Source organism: Aptenodytes patagonicus, chromosome 1 (genome assembly GCF_965638725.1).
Source record: "Aptenodytes patagonicus chromosome 1, bAptPat1.pri.cur, whole genome shotgun sequence".
Classification (NCBI taxonomy): Eukaryota; Metazoa; Chordata; class Aves; order Sphenisciformes; family Spheniscidae; genus Aptenodytes; species Aptenodytes patagonicus.
This window is the reverse complement of record NC_134949.1, coordinates 204,115,266-204,139,495: the sequence shown is the minus strand read 5'-3', so window position 1 is coordinate 204,139,495 and position 24,230 is coordinate 204,115,266. Positions and strand designations below refer to the sequence as shown.

The 24,230-nt window shown below is 43.8% G+C and overlaps 1 protein-coding gene across 3 annotated transcripts in view; it reads right to left on the bottom strand.

Annotated features, from left to right (window-relative positions):
• Window positions 1-24,230, bottom strand: part of FLT1 (fms related receptor tyrosine kinase 1) — a 115,290-nt gene that overhangs the window by 29,897 nt on the left and 61,163 nt on the right. For 2 of the 3 annotated variants that reach the window (XM_076364319.1, XM_076328021.1), the window contains exons 12-16: window positions 21,633-21,741; window positions 15,974-16,264; window positions 10,709-10,855; window positions 8,655-8,786; window positions 2,563-2,669 (exon numbers count right to left, since the gene is read on the bottom strand). In XM_076364319.1, coding sequence (XP_076220434.1) covers window positions 2,563-2,669; window positions 8,655-8,786; window positions 10,709-10,855; window positions 15,974-16,264; window positions 21,633-21,741 — 786 coding nt within the window. Of the gene's footprint in view, window positions 1-2,562; window positions 2,670-8,654; window positions 8,787-10,708; window positions 10,856-15,177; window positions 15,811-15,973; window positions 16,265-21,632; window positions 21,742-24,230 lie in introns of those variants that run through there. The other variant, XM_076328022.1, reaches the window with a different exon arrangement.

The window sequence follows — 24,230 nt, the reverse complement described above, 5'->3', positions numbered from 1 at the left end:
AAACATATAATTTCAAACACATAATTTCAAATTAATTTGCCAGAAGTTCAGTTTCTCCTGAGCAAATGGCTTATCCACTTCACATGAGAAATGTAAGGAAAGATGAACCTAATCTCAAAGTTTTCTGCAGTCCATCCGTTTGAAATGTATTTTCCTTCAAAGAGCACCTAGATTGCCACTCTAATCCACTGGACTTTTCTTGACACAGGAGTACTTATATTTCTATAGAAAAGGTCTAGTGTTTGCTCTGATTTCCTGGCTATTAGTTGGAATTTATGGAAAATCTGTTGAACTGAGCCCCTTCATGTTGCTTTTCCTAAACTCATGGAAACAACACATGGGCACATACACAAACACACAGATATATCTAGATATTCTTTTGTTGTTGCTTTAACTGCCCCCTGTGACTTTCAACTTTCCTCCTCTACATCTTGGAAATATGTCCCTAATACATGCGTTTCCAGGCATTTGTTTGAGAAGAACATTACTAGCTGTGTATGCTTTGGTTACAGACATAACTAGACTAAAATGACAGTAGCTAATAGCTCCTGTTTTAGTTGCCTTTCACCATCCCAAGTATGCAGAAGGTTAGTACCAAGAAGGATTACACCAATGCTTGGGGAAAAGTCAGGTGTCATAAAGCCTGGCTCCAAACCATCCACTGACCCTGGACAGGACATGGATAAGTGGGATATGGATAGAAACAGAAGCGTGTGTGGTGCTCCAAAAAGAGCATTTCTTGATAGAGACATGTGTACCAGACTGCTCCTACCAGTCACTTTAGAAGAGCTTTTAAGTGGACCCATCCCAGGAAGAGCCGTAGGGGAGTGGGAAGGTGCAGAGAGCTTCCTACGTTTCTTTATTCAGATGCACTGAATACCTAATCTTTGGCACAATTAGAGATTTGAACAACATTTTGAATGATAAAGGATTGTTAGGTATAGCATTTGTCCCTGTATATGTAACAGATAGGCTTTAAGAAAATGCTCTCAGAGAGCATAAAAGTATTTTTTTCTGTTGTGGCAATGTAATTTGTATATGAAATTTAATTTAGAGCTAATTCCAGACATAAATCCTTGAAAGTAAGGGTTTGTAACAGAAACACACAGAAGACCATAAACATAGACCAACACTAGCTGGAAAGCCTCGTCTGGCAAGAAGCCTTCACATGTCATCTGCTTCAAGTCCCTTGTTCTACAGCAATGATGATTATTTTTATTGTCTTTTAACAATCTAACAAGCAAAGTCAAGTTTTGGTATCATAACAATAAAAAAAAAAATCTGCAACCCTTTGCTACTTTTAAAACTTGCGTTTTTCCAAGGGTTTGCAGTCATGTTATGAATTGCTTCATCATTACTGGTGAGCAGTCAGAACTGGTCCCACTTGCTTTGCAATTTCTCTATAGCTATGAAGTTTCTCCACAGCTTCAGCTGACGTCAATTTTTCTCTCCCCTAAAACTCCCATGCATTTCTTCTTACGAAAGTTTGTGGCAGTAGGAAGGCAGGCAGAGTGACTGCTGCCGTACTGCCCTGGTTTGGAGGTCTGGTCCTGCATTCCCATCGGTCAATAAAAGTTCTCCGTGTAAAACCTAAAATACAGGCAGGCCTTAATGCAGGTGGAGATAAAATGGTCTGGCGAGCTGCAGTGAGACTTTAGCAATCGTCATGGAGCTCAGCCAGCTGGAACATGCTCAGCTGTGGCAGCTGTGAGCTGATCCCCGTGGCACCACGCTGTGTTACCTCTCCAGTTGGGTGAAGGAGGGCAGCCAGGGCTCAGCACCGCTGTGGTGGGGGAGAAGGGGATGTGCAGCCATTCCTCATCTCATGTCCTACAGTGCACCCCATTGCCCCAATACCTCCCTTCCCTCAAATCCATCTGCTCCTGCGAGTTGCTCTGAGATCTTTCTGCACTACTGAAGAATTGCATTTTCTGCTTATGAGAGCTGCTGTGGTTTAACCTGCACACACCACGGAAGGCAGACATGGTGCTGTCAACAAAAAGGGGCTTTAAACCGTCGCAGTCAGCCTTGAACAAGAAGGAGGGTCAGCTGCAGGGGCAGTTCACATTATCATGCTGATACAGGATCGTCTGCTCTAGAGGCTGCACCACCAAAACTACTTCAGTAAAATATCACTTTGCAAGTGATGTAATTATACCAGACACTGTGTGCAAACCAGACCCCAGCACGCTCTGTGAAGATCTGTCATTCCCACTCACTCAGATCTTCAAAGACATTAAGATGCCAAACTCCCATAGCTTTTAAGGGAATGGGGATGCCTTTGGTGGGAGTCAGGCACCCAAATGCTTGCACGTCTCAGAGCCTTGCCCCCACCCAGGCTTTGCTTCTGGGCTTAATCATACTCAGCCTTGTGAGTCACAGTTCCCTGGGCACCCATCAGCAGCCTGGTGATTGCACAGGGAACAAAGGTGAGCAGTAAATGAATCAGATTTTTTTTTTGTAGACTCAGCAATCCCAGTGGCCTGGGAAGGATTTTCTAACACGAGCAAAGGGCTGGTAAGGAGAGGCAGATGCTGCCGGGAGCTCCCCGTCCGTTCTTACCCTCTTCAGCTTGCGAATGAAGAGGGTCAACAGGAGCCAAAAGAGCGTCGCAGCCACACAGGTACAGGTCAGGGTTATTAGCTCCAGGTTTGACCTCTCTGATGTGCCTGGGAAAATCAAGTGGCAAACATTTTAGAAAATGACCTGCAAAGCAAGGGCACTTTATGTTTCTTTGCCATTAAAATAAAATACCAGGAAGGACCAGCTTCTTTTCAATGGGGTATTAATCTCTGTTTGGACTGGCTCGCAGAGCCTGGAAAAAAATGGTGTCCCCAGCAAAGCCATTCTACTGAACACAGCAAAATTACATTTCATGTGTCTGTAAGTTTTTCAGTAAGAAGTCAGCTCTTCTTTGGGGTGCAGGAGGTGAAGTAAACCAGATTGAGGATAGCCACTCAGATAATAATTTCCTTTTGAGGTGGAAATTCAGCTGCAGGGTATTTTTAGCCAGATTTTCTCTGTGTGAGAATGTGTGTGGGCCTGCTCATGCAGTTTCACTCCCCCCCCTTCCCTACAACAGCAAAACCCATCTGGCCAAGCCCACATCCAAGAGAGGAGCAGAGGTCTCAGAAACACTCCATCCCCAGCAGCCTCGGGCGAGGACGGGGCTGCGTGGAGGGGGTGCCTCTGCTGGCTCTTCCCCGGGGGCAATGCCACAGTGTGAGAGGTGCTGATAACGTGCAGGAGAAGCTCCAGGGAGGGCTTGTGCTGGTGTAGACACCGGTGAATCCAGGTGTGACCCGGGGCATGCCGCAGTGCTGCTGCTTGGGTTTTGCTGTCCAGAATGTTTGATGCCTCTCCGCAGGCACTGCGCCTGCTCTGCCTCAGCTCAGTGAGCTCTTCCATGCTGATGGCTGAGCCCTGCATTCTGCACCTCCATCCCAGCCGTGCTGGAAACCTGCCAGCCCTCACCAAAAACCCCTCTGGAGGGGAGCTGGGGGCTCCCTTGGAGGCTCGCGGTGCACCTGGCAGCAGTCAATGAGCTCTCCTTTGCATGGTCTGGATGGACCCAGTCTGGCACCTGTGAGCTCAGCTTGTGCAAAGCATGGCACGGAGGTCCTGATCCTAATCCCCACCAAGTAGTGTGGCCAGAAACCCTGGGTGTAGGACCCAGCACTCCCTCCAACCCGCTGGTCCCCCGGCAGGCTCCGTGCCCTCAGGTCTCCTGCAGGTCACACCAACAGCATGGGGCCAGGCTCCCCGAGGGGACACGGGGCCCTCTCCGTCCCCAGCAGCACCTCGCAGAACCCAGCTGGCAGGGAGATGGGAGAGCTCTCCAAACCAGGGAACAGATTAAGCACAGAAAGGGAAAAACAAAAACAATGACTGAAAACGGAGCAGCAAGAAAACATGAACATTAGAAATCTGGAGAGTATTAGAGCCCACTGACAGATCTTAAAAAAAAGCCAAAATAAAATTCATTTCAGACTGCTACTTAGGGACTTGTAAAATGGTTTCAGAGCAGTCTGTTTTGCAAATCCTGTGATCGTGTCAAAATACCACACTTCCCACAATATGTTTTCCATCTGATTGGTAGCAAATGCAAAAACCCCCTCATGCTCTGCCTCTTATTCTGATACACCCTCCAGAGAGACAAAATGAGAGGACAAGGAGGAATAATTCTGAACATGATTTCACAGTGGTCTTGTCAACTGCACTTGCAGCAGTTTCAGACCCTGGGCAGGTCAGTGTCACATGAAAAAGGGATGATTGATGTCTCACTGGTGGGCTTACCAGGTAACCCAGAGGGATGCGTTGCCTAGTTTTAGGAGCTATGGAGCTTTGTTTAGCGGTTGAATTGTAACTGTAGCTGTGGCTTAACTAGCATAATATCTTCCCTCTCTAAAGGTGATAATCAGATTTGCATTCATGCCCTATATCTAAGATTCCTCTGGCATGTCCATTCTGGAGCTTTGAGAATAAAGCTCATTGAAGAAAAATACAACTGCAACTACAAATGGAGATACAAAGTATCTATTTCTCCAAAATACCAAGAGTGTTAATTTTTCACAAGTATTTTTTTAAAGGCTTGATTTAGATATGGGACATAATGATGGCATAAATGATACAGCCTAATGCAGCTTGCCTATCCTCTGGCATCATCAGGCTTTCCTTTTACATACAGATACTCTCCTCTTGCTTCTGAGCAGCACCCGTGCAGATGGTGAGTAATAGTTTCTGACATTTATTCAGCAAAACCTGGAGGGGCTGAAGGTTCATTTGTTGCCACTGCTCCATATGGCAGGACTCAGAAAAGCTGTGAGGCACGGTACAGCCAGTCCTGGGGTGGAAGGCAGCAACTCCTTAACGGCTACCGTATGCTGCCCAGGAGTTAGTGAAGAGACGTGAAAGGTGCTGTCTTTGAAATGTCCGAGCAAATTTAGGCAACTGGAAAGCATTTCTCCAGGCTGGGGTTGGGCTGGGTTATCAAATATCAGATTCCTAGTCTTGCTAAAAGCCTTGCAGCCAAAGCTGGCTGAGTGCCTCTCAGCTGGGTAGGAAAAAGTTTGAGTTGAGGCAGAACAGACAGGGAAGGACACTCAGAAGAGGGCTTACGATTAGCAGAGTTTGAAGGGGCTGTAAGTAGGACCAAATCCCTCTCTCTACCTGGTAGCCCAAGATTTCTGGCTTCCCCTTACACCCCTCCCAGACCTTTACCCACCAGCCACCTCATCAGACACAGATTTTCTGCCATGTGCAGCTCTGCCCCACCCACCTGATGTGCTGCAGCAAGCAGCAGCCCCCTTCCTGCCCCAGAGCCCCTCTGAAAGCTCCCACCACCACCGTCCTGTGTCTCTGCAGTGATGCAGAGGGGTGAGGAGAGGGTGAGTGAAGTGCCACCGCCGGCAGCTTCCCTCTCTCAGCAGCGACAGGCAGGGATGAGAGCCTGGACTAATGTGCTGACCCCTGCAGGCATGAGCTCAAGCCTTGGGCTGGCATGGGCTCTGTCATGAGAATTTCAACTCTGAACGTTGAGGTGCAGCTCTGTGTCAGGTGTCAACCAGGAAAAAAGCAATGCCTGGGGCATCAGCACCACTCTGCTGCACCCAAAGCATCCCTCAGCCCTACACCAATGTGATCTACCCTGCTTGATCCGTGTAGCCCATGATCACGGCAGTGCAGCACTGGGATAGGTGCTCAGAGATGCTGAGGAATTTCCATCCTTGGAGGTTTTCACGACCTGGCCAGACAAAGCCATCACTGACTGGATGTAGTGTTGGTGATGATCCTGGTTTGAGCTGAGGTTGAACTAGAGACCTCCAGTACTCCCTTCCAATCCCCTTTGGTGGTTTTCTTAGGTAACAGGAGTCTAAGTGTCCCCTGATGTTCACCTTTTCTCTTACAGTCACCCACATAACCCAGGCTGAACCTCATTCAGTAGTTGAGGGAATTCCAGTTAAACTTCATGGAAACTTTCCTGATGACTTTGGAGTCAAAGTGACCCAAAAGGCACAACAACTTTTTGAGATACAAAGTCAGAAAGGTAGATAGACAGAAAAACAGTTATTTAAAAAGCAAACACCCTTTTCATAATGTTGGAATATTCAGTGAATGCTTAATAAATGTGATGTTTTCCTTTCTCATCAGCAGGGATCACATTAACTTATCAAGCATCAGCTTTAAGACAGCGCATGTTGCTGCATTCATTTGCTTGTTATACATCCGGATTTCAGTGAGCATGAGCTGTGAAAGATGCTCCTTCCTTCATCAACACATCCCCTTCAAGCGGTGCAGCACCTCTGTAACCAGCTGTATCGCTGGCTCCCGCTGAGAAGGGGTGCAAGGGTCTCCAGGAGGAGAAGCAAGGCAAGGCTTTCATGGCAAGTTACCCACTCTGCAAGCAGGGCAGACGCTGTGCAGCTGGGCGTCCCCTCAAAGGAGAGCTGCCCAAGACAGCCTGTGTTTCCCCCGTGGCCAGCAGCTTGTGTCCCCAGGTTTTTAGGGACACAGTCCCCTCCGCTTGCTGGGTGCTCTGACACCCATTTGCTGTTCCTGTTCAGTCCTTGCAGATTCACTGCCTCTTCAGTTCCTCAGCCAAGAGCAAGCGGACAGCTTGCTCTGACATGTCCACAAACGTGGCCCCTCTCCTCCTCAGACAGCCCGGCAAGCATGGCTTCCAAACCAAACACAGGCTGCAATTATTTAAAGACAGCCTTTGGATTCCACCATCCATTCATCCATCTCGGATACAAAAATAACACATTGTTTTATCTGTGAGTATAAGAACATTTTTTCAGAGGAAATAAAGAGAGCAGACAGTTTCCTTCCTGACTCATTCACAAACTACTCTTCCAATCTGCTAAACACGGCCATCGGCACGAGGCATTGCTCCACTCCCTTTGATCTGCAGCCCTGCGCTCCAAGAGCCACTGGGACAGAGGGAAGGCTTTGGTACTCGCAGCAGCAGTTGCAAGGTCTGTATTTCTCAGAAAGGCAAGCAAGTGGCAAAGCCTAGAGAGAGACCCACGTTTAATCCCTGATCTTGCCCCTCCAGGCTCAGGGATGGGGTGAGAGGCTGCTGTTGATTGGGAGAGGGACAGACACTCCAGTTCAGCGTAGGAACGACCTCAGGCAGTAGGAAGAGAGAGGGTGGAAAGGTATTTTTCTTGATCATAGTAGATAAGACAAACTCTCTCTCTTTTTCTTATGCAGCCTCAAAGCTATAGATTTTAATACGGTGGACTTCATCTCCTGCTTGTCTAAGAGCTCCCATAGGAGTCACACAAGAACATTGCCAGTGGTCCCCCAGGACATGTAACCAGAGAAGCAGCTTTCCTGGCTGCTGACTTTCCTCTCCTCTGGATCACCGACTAGGAGATATGACTTCCTAGAAGCCATCCGACAGAATGCTTGTGGTTGTAATAAATAGCCAAGCTACAATGATGTTAAAAATCAATACAATAATGAATTACATTACCTAGGACTATCAATTAGTAGGATGCACTTAGGCACAAGTTATTCTTTTAGCTATTATAGTGGCCGTAAAAACCTTAGCATTATTCATAAGGAGATAGGCGTTTTTAACTCCTTGATTACAGCAGTTAGACCAGCCCACACGTACATATACTTATCCCTGACCTTCTAAATCAAAAACATCATTGTATCATCAACAATCACCATTAACTGAGACTGCTAACACACTCATGGCAGAAAATCAATACTGATTTACTAGCTGTAATTGTCTTCTGCTGTAGGGTAGTGTCCAAATACTCAGTAGTATTCAGATACATTTAGCAATTGTATGAGAACATCCACAAAGACATAATCCCTGCCTGAGAGAGCTGGTGGTAGTCAAATTGTCTTCTATAAAGAGAAACTAAATGCATTTAGGACTATTTACTTAACACATGAGATCAGTAAGATAGGTTATGTCAAATTCAACTAATACATGGCACTGACTTATATGGAGAATGTCAAGCTACTTCTCTTATCTCATAATATATAAACCAAAAGGGTATTCAATGAAACTGAAAAGTCACTGGATAAACTTTATTTTTATGCAATGTAAAATTACTTGATAGAAGTCACTCCCACAGGCCTGAGTCAAGCTTGGCAGAAGGCAGAACAACACTGGACATGAAATGAATAGCAAAATAACCTAGGTAATGGTTACAGAAATAACTAGATCATACCTACTTCTTACAACAAGTACCTTTGAAAAATGCGTGTGTAGCTATCACTAATCTTCTAGTTCAGTTTGGCAGTTCACTTTACACTGAAAATAAACAAATTAAAATATCCCAGGCCTCTAATTTCTATGGAATTAACCTGAAATGGGAAAATGAGTGGGTAGGAGAGTGTTCCTTATTCTGTTTTTTGTTTGTTTTGATGATACTAAATTTACATTTCTCTTCTACCCTGACCTGATCTTTGTTGGGTTGAAGCAATTCTTCTTTTTAGGTCAGTGTAAACACGCTCTGAGTTAGCATTTCCTGCTAGGTTTCCTTTCCAACCTGGTATGCTTCCCTTGCTAGGACTTCCTTCAAATTGCTGCCTTCAGAGATCACTGCCTGAGCCCCAAGTCATACCCCCGCCTGAGTAAGAACATCACCCTGGCAAGCTTGCTCTTCCCATTTAATGTCATGCCTTACCTTGTACCGTCACATATGCTGCACTCTCCACGGACCCTTTTAAGTTGGTTGCTATACACTGGTAAAGTCCTTCGTCCTCCTCTTTTACTCTTTCAATAAACAGCATTCGGCTTCCGGGCCCCAAAATTATTCCTGTGAAATGAAATATTTTGCAATGAGAGGGAGCCAGGATATAAACAAAAACAGGCCCTTGTGTAATAATATCTGCTTCAAGTTCTTCTCAAAAGAAATCTGAGCCACAGACTGCACAGCACAATGTTATCTGTACTTGAATGTTTTGGGAATCTTTTGGAAATCAGTGTTTACAAAGCACTTGTGTAAGTGAAAAGGCTCAGCCTAAGGGAATGATCTTGGGAGCACCTGGTATCATGTATATTGATTAGCACTGTGCCTAGACTTTCATCCAAGTGAGTTCTTCAGCATGTCTCCAAGTTTTGGAAAATGGGTGGTCTGATTACTTAGCACTGCACTTACAGGCGTAGGTCTGCACCAGAAGCAGCTCGAGCTTAGAGCACTTCCAAGACCCAGCTTCACGCGTCCACACCGGCCTTATGGGCAGCAGACTCACTCCAAATCTCACTTGCCCATGTGGCATGGAATGATGGGCCCCTTCTTGGATGGACCCCAGCTAGTGCACAGAGAGGTCCCATGAGGTATACCCTAAAACATAGGAGTTATCTGAAGTGAAAACAAGGTGTTGAAAAACACCTTGTTGATTCCAGATGGGTCAACCCAGAAGCCAGCCTGGGCAACACTCCAGCAAGCGAGGAAGAGGCAGGCAGCAGATTTGGCTTCAGGGCTGCCTTTAAGGCACTGTATAGCCAGGAAATGTGCAGTCAAGTACACACTTGTGTGTTTGGCTCAATCAGAACTACTCTCCCATCAAAATGCATTCCCACCATCTATTTCAGGCACCTAACTAAAGTGCTCTGACCTACTCTCTAGAGACATCTTCCTGGCTCCTAACTTTGTATGTTGCATTACACCCAAGCTAGATACCTAACAGTCATTTTAGAAGGTAGTGTTAATAATGCATATTACAATGATGTGATCACTGTCAAGCTTCATGGAATCTGGCTCCATATTAAGTTTAGTGTGTGTCCTGCAAGTCTGCACAGGCTTATAACTCACTCGGAGAAATCCTCAGAGTTTTTCCCAGTTGCCTTTATTCATGCTATAGTAATTTCCAATAACACAGGACAGAACCTTAAACACAAACTTTCTAAAACACTGTTATTGAAGACTACACTTGGGATTCAAGTTCTGCAGACCAAACCTCCTTGAACATTTTTGCTGAGCCTATAACACTAGCTCATTGCATGCTTCTGATCCAAACGTGGATGAATTCCCATGAGAAAGGTTTTGCCTTTTCCCTCATCATTCATCTCCACCTGAAATCTCCAAGGAACACTTCCGTGACTGTGGTGCCATCAGAGCTGGACATGTACCCTTAGCTGATCTTTGAAGCCACATTCCGGACACAGCAGTATCTCCCGAAGTTTTCCTGTAGCTGTAGCATGCCACCTGGGAAGCTGTTCCTTTCTGCTGCGTGAGACCTGGATTCCCAGGCTGCTGGCAGATGCATTTCAGTTTTGGAGACCCCAGATACGTTATTAGTCCAGTGGCTAGGCTGTGAACCTCGAACAGATTTTGCATGCCTGACCACAGACTCCCTACACACATCACTCAAGCTTGGTTTTCTCCTGCCTAGCTATATGCTGGCCAAGACACCTGATCCTTAGGCTCCCTCTATAGTAAATGGAGAGAAATATGTTTCTCTGGAGGTGACTCTTCTAAGATGCAAATTGAGAGCTGTATTTTTTCCACTGACTCCACAGAGGCCCGTTGTGCCTACACCTCCAGCCTGGCCGAGGTTTTGGAGGGAGACAGAATAACCCAGAGCACCCGTCCCGCTGCCTGCCTGCCTGTAACACCCAGGCAATACTCCTTCCTTACATCCGGGTACCGATGCCAATGACTCTGCAAGTGGCTACCGAAGGCAGACAGGTAAATAAAAAGGCTGTAAAAGGTAAGCGAGTACACAGAGCTCTCACCTGATTCTTGCTGTATTTCCTCATGGTTTTTAAACCAGGATATCTGGGGCTCGGGGATGCCACGAACCTGGCACTCCAACATGGCCGAGTTACTGGTGTTCACTGTCTGATCCGTAAGGTGCCGCAGCAGGGCTGGTGCCTCTTGAGCTACAAGACAAAACAACACCTCCGTTTTACATTCCTGTAACTGTGGGGGTTTAATTATCATCCCTACCAGCATTTTACTGATGTAAACAGCTATGGCTGTTCTACCAAGTTCATTGTTCACAGATTTTATTTACCGTTCCAGTTTGCTTAACAGCGTCTGGTACGTACAGAGTACTCCCGTTACTCAGCAATAGCAGGTTAGGATGACCAGTGAAGACCCGGTGATGACATTGTTTAAAGATTTCCTCAGTTCCATCACCTACAACATTCGTTTATCAAAAGCAATGACTTCCTATGAAAGCTCAGAGTTTTGCATCATCAGGAGAAACAAACTGTGACACCAAAGTTTTTAACAATTAGCAGGACGCCCTTGTAGCAGAGTATCTCTGTGTCACTGATAGCACCATGGAGCTCTCTACACCACGATACCTGTGAATGTGACTTTTATCATTTACGTACTTTAAAGAGTACGGTTACAAATCATATTCAGTAAACTCACATCATCTAAACCCAGAAACCATAAGCACAAAAGCATTGTGTTACACGTCCCAAAGTCTTCATAAATTCTTCCACTTTTTGCGTTTCACATATTTGGCTGAACACAACAAGGCCTGGCCAAACCACACCACAGCCTGCCTGCCAAAACTGCGCTGGAGAGAAATGTGCCTGTGTCCTCCGGCAGCCACAGACGCTGGAAACCCTGGCGGCAGGGGCCAAAGCTGAGTGCTAGCAGGCCACAGAGCATAGCAACACCGCTCCTGTTTTATCTACTGACATTCATACGAACGCAATGTAATAAAACACATTTCCATGACAGTCAGTGACAATGAGTATTGGAAGCGCATCTCATCTGTTCTGCTTCTGCTCAAGGGCCTCCCAGAAGGGCATTTCAAAAACACTCTGTAAACATCATGCTAAAGTCATCCTTGAAAGAAGGAAAACAACGCATCTTTCTCATCCTCATTTCAACCCTTTGCCACTCCTTCCCCCATTTCATACAGAGCTGAAGGCTGTTCTGACAAAGATCAAGGTATTTGCAACGTTTATGCACATTATACGGCAACATCTTTCTGTCACTTTTGCAACTCTCACATCATCCTTTTTGGTATTTTGGTCCCTTTAAAGCAGTGATGGAGAATCCGGGGAGCTCCTGAGCAATGTCACAGATGCAAATGCTCTGCAGATTCCCTCAAATTCCCCGGTCTCGCAAGAACCAATTATTTGCAGTCTTTCCCTTCAAGGACACTGCCAGGATCAGCAGTTACTAACATGGTAAGACACACATTACAAAATATGAAATAAAACAAAACAAAACAAAGCAGAAACCAACTCTTCGCAAGTATTTTCTTTTAGACTGCAATAGATAGCAGTACACCAAGTTCAAGTATAATATCAGCTGAATTTCTGACATTCTGTGTTTGGAAGATTATTCTCTATCCTTTCAGAAAAACTGACTATCAGACATTTCCATCTTCACAATCATTCTGTTACCAGCTGTAAATAAAAACTCTCCAGAAAACGTAAGCACCTATGTACCACCAGCTTATGCAGTGTGCATGAACCCCATAGTACTAAAAGCACTTTTAAAGTAGGCTATTTTTGCTATACTCTTACCCCTCGAAATTAATTCCAGCATAGTCATGACCCTGCAAAGACCAGTTTGGGCTTTTCTGAGCTGCAAGTCTGTAATTTCCACAGGCAATGCTATTTTTTGTTTACAGTGTAGTAGACAATTTGTTCTCTCTTCCCAAACAGTAATGCTCATGAGAGAGGCTGTAAAGTAAATTCATCAAATACCTACACAGTGACACGGACAACAATATTTGCCTTGCAGCCAAGAAGACTGCCCTCTTCTCATTGATACCTCGCCTTGATTTTTGCACAGTTCTCATTTTTCACAACACAGTCTGTCTATGAACAGGCACCGTCTGACACATGTCCACATACACACGCTGAGAAGAGCTCCCCATTTCACATTTATCAGCAGTCCCTGATGGACACCCCAGCGCAGATATCCAAAATGAAGGCGGACAAGATGACACAACAAAGGCAAATCACACATTCTGTGAGTTATTTGTGATTAATTTTAATTTGTTTATAGCCATACACTAAAGATGGGTTTTCATATTAAGAAAAACTTTTTTGCTTAAAACTTAGATCCAGTCACCATTCACATACTTTCAATAATTTCTCTGCTGCAATCAGCTGGTTTTTCAAGGCCTTGGTCAACCTGAGGATTATTCTCTTTTGCAAACCACCCGTTTTCTCCTGTTCATTTTTGCAGTGAAGCCAAGGAGGGGAGTTTCCAATGCCGCGCTCCGCCCACCCCAAAGCCGAGGGGCTGCCCTGGCCGCCAGCATGCACAGTGCAGGGCTCAGCGCCCAGGGCAGCCCCCCGGGCTCAGCCCCAGCCCTCGTGCCTGCCCGCAAACGCTGCCCTGCCGGGCCAAACTCTGCTCTCAGTGCCCCCAAGGAACTTCATTGCAGGCAGAGTTTGGCCCAGGGGAGCGACAGGGCAGGTCACAGCGGGGAGAAGGGGATGCTGGTGTCAGAGCACTCAGCCAACCTGGGGTGGTAAGGAGGGAAAATTTGCATTTCCAAAAGCAAACAATGGCAAATGGGTGGAAAACATTACAATTTGTTCATTTTGGGGTATGCTTTTGCATTCCGTCCATTTTTGCCCTTTGTTATGATTATGTTGTCTGTTCACTTATTTTTATTAATCAGTACAAAAATATAAATACAAGCTTTAATTTTAACACTTAAAAACCCAAAGAAATATAATTCACACCTTTCTCCCTAAATAATATATTACACAACAGAAGGCAGAGAAACTCCCCACACCGATGAGATTCTCCAGTCATCTGAGGACCTCAAAAGTGACATCAGTAGTTTTTATCTGGCCACCAAGAACTGCTTTCCTCAAACGTTTCCAGTGAGGTTTCTCTGTGCCTCCCAACATGGGCAACCACATCGGGATGTTACGACACCCTTGCACAGCGTGGCCCTTCAAGCGCTGGTCGAGACCAGGCTGGCAGGACGTCCACCCAGCAGTGATACACATCATCGCGATTCACAACAATTTCACAGAGGAACAGTCTAATTGCCACATCTCTTTTTTTTTTTTTGTCCCAAACTCATATTGCCTGGCAACTGGCTGCTACAAGTCATCACACTCCAGCTCCCAAGGCCATGGAAAATTCATAACGTCCTGTCATCACCACCCACCTTGCCATCAAATGTCTTCTCACAAAGTAGCCTCGTAAAAAAGAGGATTCTGTATTGTAATTCTTTTGAAGACTTGCAAATGCTAAAGAGCGCACTTGCCCCATTTCTAAGCAGTCACCAATGATTTCACTTGCTTTTTAGGCATTTTTTAGAAAAAAAGAGACCCAGGTCCCTTTGCAAGAACACATTGTTTCTGGAAGCCATCACACTAATAATGAACAAAAGAGCTACTGTATACAAGCAGGCTATAGGTGACATTTCAAGATATAAATGATTATTCTTTTCTTTACTCTGACAACTTCCAGGTTATCAATTGTTTTCTAAGCATTTTAGGCTCCATGAAACTGGCATTATGGGGAAATGCTATTGTTTACCCTTTCACATTTGACAAAAGCAATTCCCACGTGAAAGACAAGTTTAGCCGTGGGACACAGTCTCGATACCTAAAGGAGGAAATAGTCTGGTGAGTTCCCAAGCGCAAGAAACTGTCATGTTGTCACCCTCTATTTTAAAAGCACAGCCACTTTGTTCCTTTGCTGTAGCTATTTTGGTCACTACGGTCTGTTTTGTTATGGCTTATGTAAATGCTATATAAATGATCAATCATAAATGTAACCAAAAATAATAAAAGCTATGTATTGTAAAAAAATAAAGTTATCATCAGATCTATTAAAAATAGTAACTTCTTCCTTATACAGAATTTATAATACACAGAAACATCTCATAGCAAAATCATGACGAAGGAAAATAAAGGGGAAATGCTCGGAAGGAAGTTTTAGGTTGCCCTTAATTCTCCTTCAGGATTTTGGCTGGTTCTTAATCCCCATAGTAAATCCAATTGTCATTTGCATACCAAAAGCAATGAATATTTTTAGTGGCTTCAATTTTGAATTTGTATTTTTAAAAACGTATTAAACAACTCACTGTGCTGGCTGCAATCTTGTCAGCCGTGTTAGTGTAATATTTCTCATTTAATAAAATAATGACAACATTACAAATTCCTGTATCTTCAGGCCAGGAGCAATACTCACACTTTTATCAGTAGCTTTTTACATTAGTGCAGAACTGACTTTAAAAATTGACCAACACAGCAACTGGAAGTCTACCTGGATTTATTTGGAGAAACATGGTCCACGTCTGTCAGTTTTAAAATCATCATTATTATAAATGATATGATAGGTCTGTGCATTATATCAACATTTTTATTTCTTCCCTGCATACTTCCTTTAGAAGATACTTTTTAAGATTAATGTACTTTAGTGTAGAAAATAATTTCAAATAAATAAGCATTAGAACTTGCTCAGCAGGTAATATTTATAAGTCCATCAAGATCAGATTAAAATAAAAAATATATAGTCCAGTCAATCTCAAACTGAATTGTGCTCATTCCGCACATTAAAGTTAACTTATTAAATGTCCATTGTTGACTGAAAACAGCAGTTTTTAAAGTTAAACAGTTTATTCAGCTTTGACACTTTTGATGAGGCCGATATCAAAGTGGAAGAAAAGATTGATCCAAAGTTTTCCTTATCGCTCAGTAGGAGACAGCAAGAGAAAAAATAACAACATGCAAAATGTAGCACAGGGGATCTTCCAAACCCCAGCTTCCATGTGCCTTGTCAAAGCAGAAAACACCCGTCTGAACTCAACTGGAAGCTCACGTGTTACGATTTTGTTTGCTATTCCTCCTACGTCCAACCCATGGGGGAACGTGCACCACCTCAGGGCCTGAAAGGTAGCAACAGTAATAAAAAATCAAGATGATATGAGACACCTGTTACTGTTTAATGAGTCCTTTAATGTTTTACATTGCTTTGTGTTGTACAATCATTCCTTGTGCTTTTATATTTGAGGATCCGAGAGTAAACAGCCTTTTTGTTGCAGTGCTCACCTCTGATTGTAACGTCTTTCTTTTGAAGCACTTCTTTCCCCGTGTGTATGTTCCTTGCTCGGCAGGCATAGGTGCCCGAGTGTGCCAGGGAAACGTTCTTGATGGTCAGAGTGAGGGTGATGGAGTGCTCCTTGTTGAGAGACCTTTTTGCTTTCGTTTGATTGTTGACTGTCCTCGGTAAAATCCAAGCAATGTCTTTGTACAGGAATTTGTTGGCCGAACAGGACAATATCAAATTCTCTCCTTCAATGGGCATTTTTTCCAAACTAATATGGAATCCACTCGGTACATCTGTCAAAAATCAAGAACACTTTTTAGTTTATATGAAATGAATGAGCCAAAATTAACACGGTGTATATTTTCCCCTTTATCAGGAAGCCTTTGAACTCATCAATGTCGTCGTCTTCCTGCTGAAGTCTCTAATCTTTCCTTTCATATGCATGGCTCCAGCTATTCTTACAATTTGTCTTGGAGCTACAAGACACTTGGGCTCAGACATCAGTTGGTGTAAACTGAAGTCGCTCTTGGAAGTAATGATTTTGTATAAATGTTATGCCAAGTTAAGACAGGCTGGGGCAAGGTACCAAAAGCAGAATTATTTAAAGACAGCACAGTGGGACTATGAAAAAGGAGGAAAATTCTGATCTCAGCTCCAGCTTGTGAACTGCATGAGAGAAAATGAATCTCAAGAGGACAGTAGAAAAATACTGCAGCTCGTCATGCTTGGTTATATTGTTTTCTTGCTATTCATGAGTATTCAGACAAATTATGTCTATTTCTTAAAAATGCTTTAAATCCTGAGAAATTACTGAATCTGTGACTACACACCTGAGACTTCCCTTGGAACAGAGGTATTTACCCTCCATGCATTTAAAGCATGTCAGCCACCCAACAGTACCCGCTGGCCTGGGTGGCCAGCTGTGTGCGGGCAGCACTAGGATGAAGATCACTCTATTCAGACTGCTTGGCATTCAACATAGATGAATATTTCCACCTGAGAGAAATCAAGGATCATTGCACCAACCATCTACTAAGTGTAAATATGACTTAAGTTTTCACAAGGATTTTTCATAGCAGATAGTTCAGGCAGGAATAATTTAGCCAACACTGTAAAAAGTCATACTTGAAAAAGTCATGTTTGCAGTTCATTGTAACATTACTGCAGTTTCCTCCACCTGGGGAGCGGCACAGACCTGTGGCAGTGCCGACTGCCTCCCGGCCACCTCCGCCTGGGGCTCATCCCTCCAGCGAAGGAGAGTTACGCCACTGACCTCAGTGAAAGTAGAAGCAAGTTCCTGAGAGAAAGCACTTCCAAGTTTTACTCCTAGAATGCAACCTCTCTTCGTTTATTTGTAGCCAATATTCTGATAAAGTCATTTCCTTCTTCTCGGTCAAGTGACATCGACTTTGGCCATTTTCAATTGTTCTTTCCCTGCTAATTGCTACAGCACTTGGCTGTGAACTTGACTCAAAATCATAAGAATGGTTTCATCTTTCATAAGGGAAAATTATGCCTTCTTTTCTTGTCTCTTGGAGCATGAACAGCTCAACGCCGACTTTCATTCAGTTCCATGCTTACCAATGTTGCTTTGGGTTTACTATCACAGCAGCAGGGACACATAAAGAGTAGATCTCCAGTGAATAATATCCCACACCTTCTTTCAGTAACCTCTTTCACTGATTGACCAATCCATCAGAAATCTTCTCCCTAAATCCCCACAATGCAAACTGAGCTGCTTTCCCCCCCCAGGGGGACCATGAACATGACCTGCTCACGTCTGCCTTTCAGACAAAGCTCTGCCTGTTGAAAGTCTGGCATCAGTTGCCCCCCTTAATATTCTCTTTTCCACACTTAGCCCTGAGTGTTAAACACAGGGTAAATGACCTCCTGCAAGTCCTGGATTGAAATTTCCTCTGACTGTAGATGCCTTCCAGGGAGAGGCCTGATTTCTGTTGGTTGAACTCATTGTGCCCTTGCAGTGAGAGCAAAGTGTGTGCCTGTCACCAGCTGTAGTTCAGGTGTGAGGTCCAAAGATCAACCTAATGGAGGCAGTGACACTAACATATTAGATTGGATATTAAAGCCTGTGTGTTGACTTGTTCCTCTTACATTTCATTGGGATCCCCTTTTTTCCTCTCTCCAGCAAACAAAAATATAAGAAAAACTTTAAATTTAGTGAACTCATGTATGAGTGACTATCATCAGCATCCTTTTTGGTACGTAAGGGCGCACGGTGCCAGGTTCTGGTCTCAGTTAAGAACGTGTTGACTGGGAGTGCTACTAAGATGAAACCTTTCCGTACAGGGGGTACAGAATATTTAGCCTAAGCCATCAAAACGTAGACATCTACTTGAATATAGCTGTTTTGTGTATGGACAAAAGTTTACAGCCCATGGAGTGACACAGGCACCTCCAGAGGGCAATGCAACCCATCGCCTTAAGATAAGTCAAATTCCAGAGATCCTGATCCCTCACACTTAATTATGAAATGATCTTACATGACCAGCTTAGGCTTAGATACCTAACTTCAAGGCTTAAGTTAGATGAAGTGAATCCTATGCTTGATTTTGGTAAAAAGCATTGAATTCAGACACACTTAAAACCAATCAAGGGGCCAAAGTTTTGATCATGGATAAGTATTTGAATCAAAGGAATTTCAGCCTCTTACTCACTGTACATCTCAAATTGTTCTGATACGTGTTGGGAAAGCCAGGCTACAGGTCTGAAATACTGCTAATTTTTGGCTTTTGCGGAGGCCAGTACCCAGCAAAAGCTGGGAAGAGCCAAGCAAAACTCTTAAGATGAAACTAAAGATCCCCTGGGACTGAGGCAAATGAACTATTTTTAACATAAAAGGATAGCGTGCCAACAGAATAATATAGCTGGAACTACTTCCATGTTGTCAGGTCTGGAGCTCTTCCTAGATGTGTCTTCTGTGAAGACAGACTATTTTCTGAACAAATCTAGGGACAAAAGCAAAATGCACAGGATTCCAAGCAAATCATTTGTCTAAAGGCTACGAGCCCCCTAATATATGACACCTCTCAACAATTGTTACAGACTCAGGCTAGCTAAATAACGTGGCTGTGAATAATGTAAAAGGCTTTTATTTACTTTAGTGATTTGAAGCTTCCTGTGGAAATAGCTCCCAGGTTTCCTGATGGAAGATTTTGTTTATCTTTGCCAAGCACCATCAGGAATCTCAAAATAAAATGCGCTTAGTGACATCGGGAAACCAGGGAGATAAGGCAGAGCTGTTCCTGTTTCACCCTCTGTAATTGCAAACACACCCATGGGCCTGCTGTGTGCCAGCAAAACAGCTCAAAATGTAGGGAAAGGGGCAGGCTGGAGGCAAGGGGGCTACCACAGTTAAATTTGGCATAAAGGTGTTGTTACAGAGACTGTTTCCGTATCAGCGAGCAGGAGAGGTTTCAGAAATCACCTTTCCACATTGCTTTTATATAAGGCTCACAGCTACTTTTGTGCCCTGAACAAAGATTTGCTTTTAGAAATAAATCAGTGTGAAAACACCCCAGAAACGTCCATTTGACAGAGGCCATAGGAAAGGAAAGCTATGGCAGAGCCCATGGACTTCATGTCCTACATCCTCAGGCACAGGGTATAAAATTATACCGCTCTGTCCTGGTTTCAAACCTCCCAGAAACACATATGCAAGTTGCACTTCAAGCCCAGAAACAATGAGATTTACAATAACTTAAGAAAGTGCTTGTTCTTACTGGGTCCTCTCTGCTATACCTTCTTGCAGTTATTTCCTCATATCTACCTTTCCCTGAAGGGGTGGAATATGCCACTGCCAAACTAGGGTTGCTGGGACAAGCTCTGCCTTCCCACCACCTTCCCAACGGTTTCCACCTATAGAAAAGAGACTCCTCACAGCACCACAGCTGCTTCACTGGAGCACAAGTGTTTTCTAATCCCCAGGACAAGGCCTGAAGGAGATTGCCTCCAAGGAAAGGGATTCTTCCTGTTCAAGACAGGCTTTGTCTCCACCTGCTCTTTGGAGTCCTTTCTGGCTTGTCCTTTTTACAAAGGGCAGCAGCTCCTCTTCCTACAAGAGATCACCTTCCCCTCTCTTACACCTCCCCACACTTCTCTTAACGCTTACTTTTGTGCGGTTCAGGCTAGCTTCATATGGCGCCAGCAGACCCAACAACATAAGACAAACTAGCCCCAAGCTGTCACATGAGACCTGAAGTATTGGGTTTGGACTCATTGGAAGGAAATACTTTGCAGTGTCCTGTTCACATCCATCAGCATTTAGGGCTCTCTTTTTTTTATTCCTTCAATGTGTTTTTCAGTAAATGCTGGACGTGAAACACGGGCTGTTACCCAACCACAGCAGTTTGGTCTCAGCCTGATGGAGGAGAATTATGATTACACCACGTGAGCTCAACTGATGCGCTATGTGCACAAACCAGAAGAATGAGCCTAACTTGATTTTGGTAAGGACAAAACAGCAGTATTGTTTAAATAAACTGCCTTCAATCAGTGCCACTGAGTGTCAGTGGATGATCAGGACTTTCCATGTCACACAATTGAAGTGCTCAGCTCCAGGAACTCAAAAGACAAATGCATTTCAACTTCACCACCCTATATAGAAAGTTTGCTACCAGTCAAGATATTAAGAATTTCCAAGCCATGATAAAGCAGCCATTCCTCTTTCTGTACACCAGCCAATACAAGAGTCTTCAAAGGAAAGTCATAATATTCTGCATGTTCTCATGCAAGCTTTGGTATCAAGGAGAAGGATTTCCTTCTATCCCTGGTCAAGCTCTAAGAATGCGAGATCTAAGTAGGGAAACTAACTCCTTCATGTCACAGCACTAAAATATCTGAAACCGCCATCAAAACTTTGAAAGGGAGATTTGGGTACAGCAAATGCGGCCCATCAAACTTCAGCTTCATTTGGTTTCAGGATCCTCCAAGTGACATTTTGAAGACTGAGGAGTAAGAGCTAGAGAAGGCCAAAATCAGCATCTTGCACATTAGAAGAGCAACAGCCTCAGTGAGTCTTCTCAGCACCATGGCCCAAATGACATCCAAGGCTACCTTTCTCAGAAGAAGGAACAAAACTCTGCGGTTTATACCCTGCCACTTTTCTACCTACGAATTGCCATAGTCCCTGAGAGCTGTGAGAGGCTGCCCAGGTACCCCAGGCATCTCTCCTCTGGCACCACACTGCCTGCAGACGCTGGCACTGCCCTGGGCACTACATTGTGAGATCATCTGGTTGGCAGCAGGATGAGGCTGTAGATACCATCAGTGACACACATGAAACTGGCTTACTGGCGTATGAAAATACAGTAAAATTTAACGTATGGAATGATTGCAGAGGCTAGGTGATTTAAAAGGGGGAATTACAGGTTGCTATATTTGTGAGCAATTTGTGTCATCGTGGGATACTTGATGGAGGGATAAGTCATTCACCAAATTTGGTGTCCTTAGAAATCCAGACCAGCTGCTGTGAAAAACCCTTCCAGGACCACCCAAAAGCATGGTATGAGTTTACAGGTGTACACTTTACAACAATTCTCAAACTGTGGTATATGAAAAAGCCACAACAGCTAAACAGTTATAATCCCAGGATTATCCCAGGACCAGGAAACACGTTTGGCTCTAGTGGGGACTAGATCTTACCTGTTACAATAAAGCTGACATTTCTTTCGGCTTTTCCCACTTTATTGGATGCCACACAGCTGTAGATTCCAGAAGATTTGGCTTCAGCTACAACGAGAGTGCTAGCAGTCTGCAAAAGAAAGAAGAGGTTTAGCTCTTGTTGGATCAGGAACTCGGTTAAAGCTTCCCTTCTCGTTTTCCTAAGTCACTGTTGACAGTCCCACGATTCAGTCTCTCCATTCATTCAGTGACGAGCACCACTGGGGCTATTTAAAGGACATGTCACCATACACGGTTTTGGAAAGGGTGGAAGAATAACAGAAAACAAGCTCCTTGGGAGACCATTATATTATCAGAGCCATCATAACCAAAAATCTTTGAATGTGTCTTTCAGGTTGATTTATCTCTTGTTGCTGATGTAATGATAAGATACAAAACATGAAGCGTGACACCACGTGGTTCACCCAAGGAGATGAGCAGCCTGTAGGGCAGCCAGACTGCAAAGGGAATAGGTGAGGAATGCCTCAGGCACTTGGATAATGCTGGGAAAAAATTAGCTCCATTTGACACTAAATGCATTTGATTTTCATTTTCTCAAGTAAGTGTCAGGTGAGAAAGGACAGGGGCAAAAGAGATGTTTACTCATCCTCTTTTGGAATATTTCCTCTTCTTGGACTTAATATTTCTATTATTAAATAATAATATGTTGGGTTTCTTTACATTGTATTCTATCACCATCTTAAGAGGTTTAGCACACTAAATACTTTCACAAAGTGATATGGCTTGCAAAATGAGACCTCGGAAGGCCAGGGACCAACAACACCTGATGTGCCTTTAGAAAAATAAAAACCATTGTAATAATAAGACTTATACCTTCATGGTGATGGAAAGCCATGGTCTAATGACTTCGGCACTAAGTGAAAGAAGAAAGTTATGCAGAAAAACCTGAGGTGTTATTCTCATATGGAGCTGAGACATGGGGCATGCACATGGAGCTCAGCAGTGGGACGTGCTCTCAGATGCAACTTAGTAGCTTAACTTTCTGTCTTTCTGTCTCCATTTTACTTCTGTAAAACATGCGTTGGCTGGAGTTACAGGCAGAGCTGGGACGGTGACGAAAGGAAATTGCGTGGCCGCGGAATCCTGTTGTTTGGAATTATTTGGCTTTTCCAAAAACCTTCAAAATCATTTTTGTGCAATTAATACATTCTTTTAAGTCTGCCTGATTGCTGGAGTCCAGAGACAAGCACAAGAGGGTGAGTCAGTAATAAATAAGGACCAGTTATCTACATTTCTACATAAACATTGGCTGAACATTTGCACTGCTTCTATGTCTCCTACTCAAAGACTTCATGGCTATCCCCAAACTCCTTGTTGAACCCCTAAATAAAATAGATCTTCTGGTTTCCCAAAACATTCTTTAGTAGAAAGAGTCTATTACTTTTCCTACTACTTGAGCAAACACAGTGGAGTCAAGTTGTTTGATTTTGGCTTATTTGTTTTAGAAAACTGCCCTACGGCAAATTCAAGACTACAAGTGATGGTAACAGCACCTCTACCCTGTTAAGCTGTCTCAATGGTCAGCTACCTGTCTGCTAACAAACTACATCTCATTTCTAGCTAGAATTTTTCTAACCTACCTTTTTGGCTCTTCTGTGAGATGAAAGAGGCTCAGTAATACCAGATAGATAATTACAGCCCTTAAAAAAATCATCCTGTTTTGCTAAATTCAGTAGGCTGACCTCTACAAACTCCTAATTATAAAGCATGGGTCCAGCCCTGTCTATATTTTGTCATTCTCTTTGCATTCCTTCTAGTTTTTAAACATAATTTCATAAAGTGTGGACACAGGGCCCAGCAGCAGGATTTCTGCAGCCGTTTTATCAACGCTAGCTCAGAATAGAAGGAAGTCCCATAATATCTGCCAGAGGGCTAACATGTGTAGTTAAAAACTGCTTCTGCCATTCCAGACTTTCCACAACAAAATTAGCCTTTTTTGCATTAGTTGGTATTACCTCACAGCAACTTTGCCCAGGTAGGAACAGTGACCTAAAATGCACAGTGAAGGAGAATGAAGCTCTTATTTTCTGACTCCAGGACACCTGTCTTTATCCTACTACACCCAGAACCAGAGCATTTCTGAGCCTGAAAAATACATGTTAATTATTCCTCCCACAATTACTCCAACGTTTTGGAAATTTTTTTGTACTATCAAACTGTATTTTGTCCTGACATTACCGAGTATTAGTTCTTAATGACAAATTGTGCACGCTATCTGAGTTTTACTGCTCCAGTCCACTATGATGTGATTATTACTTTTATTACACTGAGGACTGCACATACAGTTACACTTAAGCAGTATGACTGCAGTTACTGACTGGAGTGATTCTAGATTAAGCCTTTTCTTGCATATTAAATGACCCTAGAGAACATTCCTCAGCACCGAAATTCAGTAATTTAAAGTGAATGCTTTTCCTCAGCATTGTTCTGGTTTTGGCCAGCTTGCACTGTCCCAAATACTCCTCTAGCACGGGCCAAGGATCGCTCCCAACAGGCAACTTACACGCAACCAACATCTTTTGGAGGGTAAGGGAGATAAATGTTATGAACACAGGCCTT